General features: G+C 43.1%; 1 protein-coding gene across 1 annotated transcript in view; it reads right to left on the bottom strand.

The window, feature by feature from the left end:
• Positions 1-1,009: 1,009 nt before the first annotated feature.
• Positions 1,010-2,096, bottom strand: part of NANOGNB (NANOG neighbor homeobox) — a 16,519-nt gene continuing 15,432 nt past the window's right edge. The window contains exons 3-4 of the mRNA XM_037732734.1: positions 1,217-1,552; positions 1,010-1,093 (exon numbers count right to left, since the gene is read on the bottom strand). Coding sequence (XP_037588662.1) covers positions 1,010-1,093; positions 1,217-1,552 — 420 coding nt within the window. The remainder of the gene's footprint in view (positions 1,094-1,216; positions 1,553-2,096) is intronic.

The raw sequence follows: 2,096 nt of genomic DNA, 5'->3' as shown, positions 1-2,096 counted from the left end.
TACTAAAAATACAAAAATTAGCTGGGTGTGGTGGTACACATCTGTAGTCCCAGCTACTAGAGAGGCCAAGGCATGAGAATTACTTGAACCTGGGAGGTGGAGGTTGCAGTGAGCCAAGATTGCCCCACTGTACTCCAGCCTGGGTGACAGACCAAGACTCTGTCTCAAATTTAAAAAAGCAAAAAGAGCCCATGTGACCTGTGGTGGCTTATTGCTTCTGTGCGGCTACCTTTCCCTGTGCCAAGCTCAGTGCACCAGAGGAGCACACATAGCCAATTTCCCTGCACTGGCTGCCAGGAAGCTGGTCTTGCTCTGTGAGTAACGCATTGCTGCACGCACAGCTTCACTGCGTTGTTGTGCACAACTCTGATACCAAGGTACATGGGCTGGAAGCATTTGGACTTCTATTCCTGTCGGTTGGCACAGTGATGATCTTTGCAGTCCTCCATGTGGTGGGAGGCATCCCCTGGGTGATGGGAACCAGTGTTTAGCGTTCTGCTCCCCTGGGATTGATAATCGGGTGCCCCATATATTGCTTAACAATAATCAAGTGAGATAACATTTAAACATTTCTACATAGATATACACAAATAATATATTAAAATTCTATATACAGTCTAGTGCTGCTAAAAATGTTAATATTGTCCTTATTTCCTTCCAAAAATCACATGAGCTTCTGCCAACAACTGGAGAGGAAAGACAATCATCAGAGATATTTAGCATCGAAGGAACAAATAGGACAAAATTATCAATTCTGTACCACATCAACAAAAAGCTAATGTCTATATTTGCTCATTTGGTAATATGACTACATGTTAAATGGTGGCATGTGTATGTGAGTGTGTGCCTGTGTGTGTTTTGAGTAGTGTGAAAAATAAGGCAGCGTTTTTTCTGTCACTGGCTGGAATGTGAAAAAGTTTATAGGCGTACCCAGTAACATTGGAAACGGGCCATCTCCGGAAGTCAATATATTCCTTCTACTTCCTTATATTTTACAAGAAACACGTACTTACCTCATATGTTTTTTCTTATGCTTTCTCTTGGACATTTCTTTATTATATTTCTTCCTCTTTTTATGGAACCATTGACTTATCTGCAAAAAATGAGGTGTGGGAGCTGATTAATACAGGAATAAGGATATTGGTCTACATGGGTAATAGTACTACACAAGTGACTTTGTCTGTCAATGAAGAAATGTCTGTTAATGCTGTCATACCTGCTTATGTGTCATGTCAAATTCAAATGAGAGTGATAGACTCTCTTGTATTGTGGGGCACTTGTTTAACTTAAACTTTGCCCAGAGAGTGTCCATGAGGGATTTGCTGACTAATCTTGTCTTGGGATACTGTTTCTGTTTCTCATTTTCCCTTTCGCTTTTTACTTCCTGTTCATCTTCCATTTCCTTTTCGATTTCCTCGTCTTTTTCTTGCTCTCTCTTTCCGCCAGCTTCTCCTCCTTCCTCTCTTGATTTCTGCTTTCCCTTTTGTTCATCTTCACTGTAATTTCCATTTGATTGTTCAGGATTTTGATCCCAAGGCATAGCTGGTTGTTTCTGTATAAGATCTGTGGAATAAAATCAAGCTGCAGCTAAATTTGGATTTCAGTTCATATTCAACCATCTCCCATGTGAAAATATGTTTGATTTTCTTAAGTTAGCAATGTTGTACATTGGTGAAAAATACGGAGCAAAGAAAAAGTGAACTTGATGCCTGCCCTGTGGCTCACGCCTGTAATCCCAGCACTTTGGGAGGCCAAGGTGGGTTGATCACGAGGTCAGGAGATGGAGACCATCCTGGCTAACACGGTGAAACCCCAACTCTCCAAAAATACAAAAATTAGCTGGGCGTGGTGGCACACACCTGTAGTCCCAGCTACTTGTGAGGCTGAGGCAGGAGAATTGCTTGAACCCAGAAGGCGGAGGTTGCAGTGAGCCGAGATCATACCACTGCACTCCAGCCTGGCAACAGGGTGGGATACCACCTTAAAAAAAAAAAAAAACAAAGGGCCGGGCGCGGTGGCTCACGCCTGTAATCCCAGCACTTTGGGAGGCTGAGGCGGGTGGATCACGAGGTCAAGAGATCGAGACCATCCTGGTC

Source organism: Cebus imitator, unplaced genomic scaffold (assembly GCF_001604975.1).
Source record: "Cebus imitator isolate Cc_AM_T3 unplaced genomic scaffold, Cebus_imitator-1.0 Scaffold469, whole genome shotgun sequence".
NCBI lineage: Eukaryota > Metazoa > Chordata > Mammalia > Primates > Cebidae > Cebus > Cebus imitator.
The sequence above is the reverse complement of the archived record's forward strand: the minus strand, read 5'-3'. Positions and strand labels throughout refer to the sequence as shown.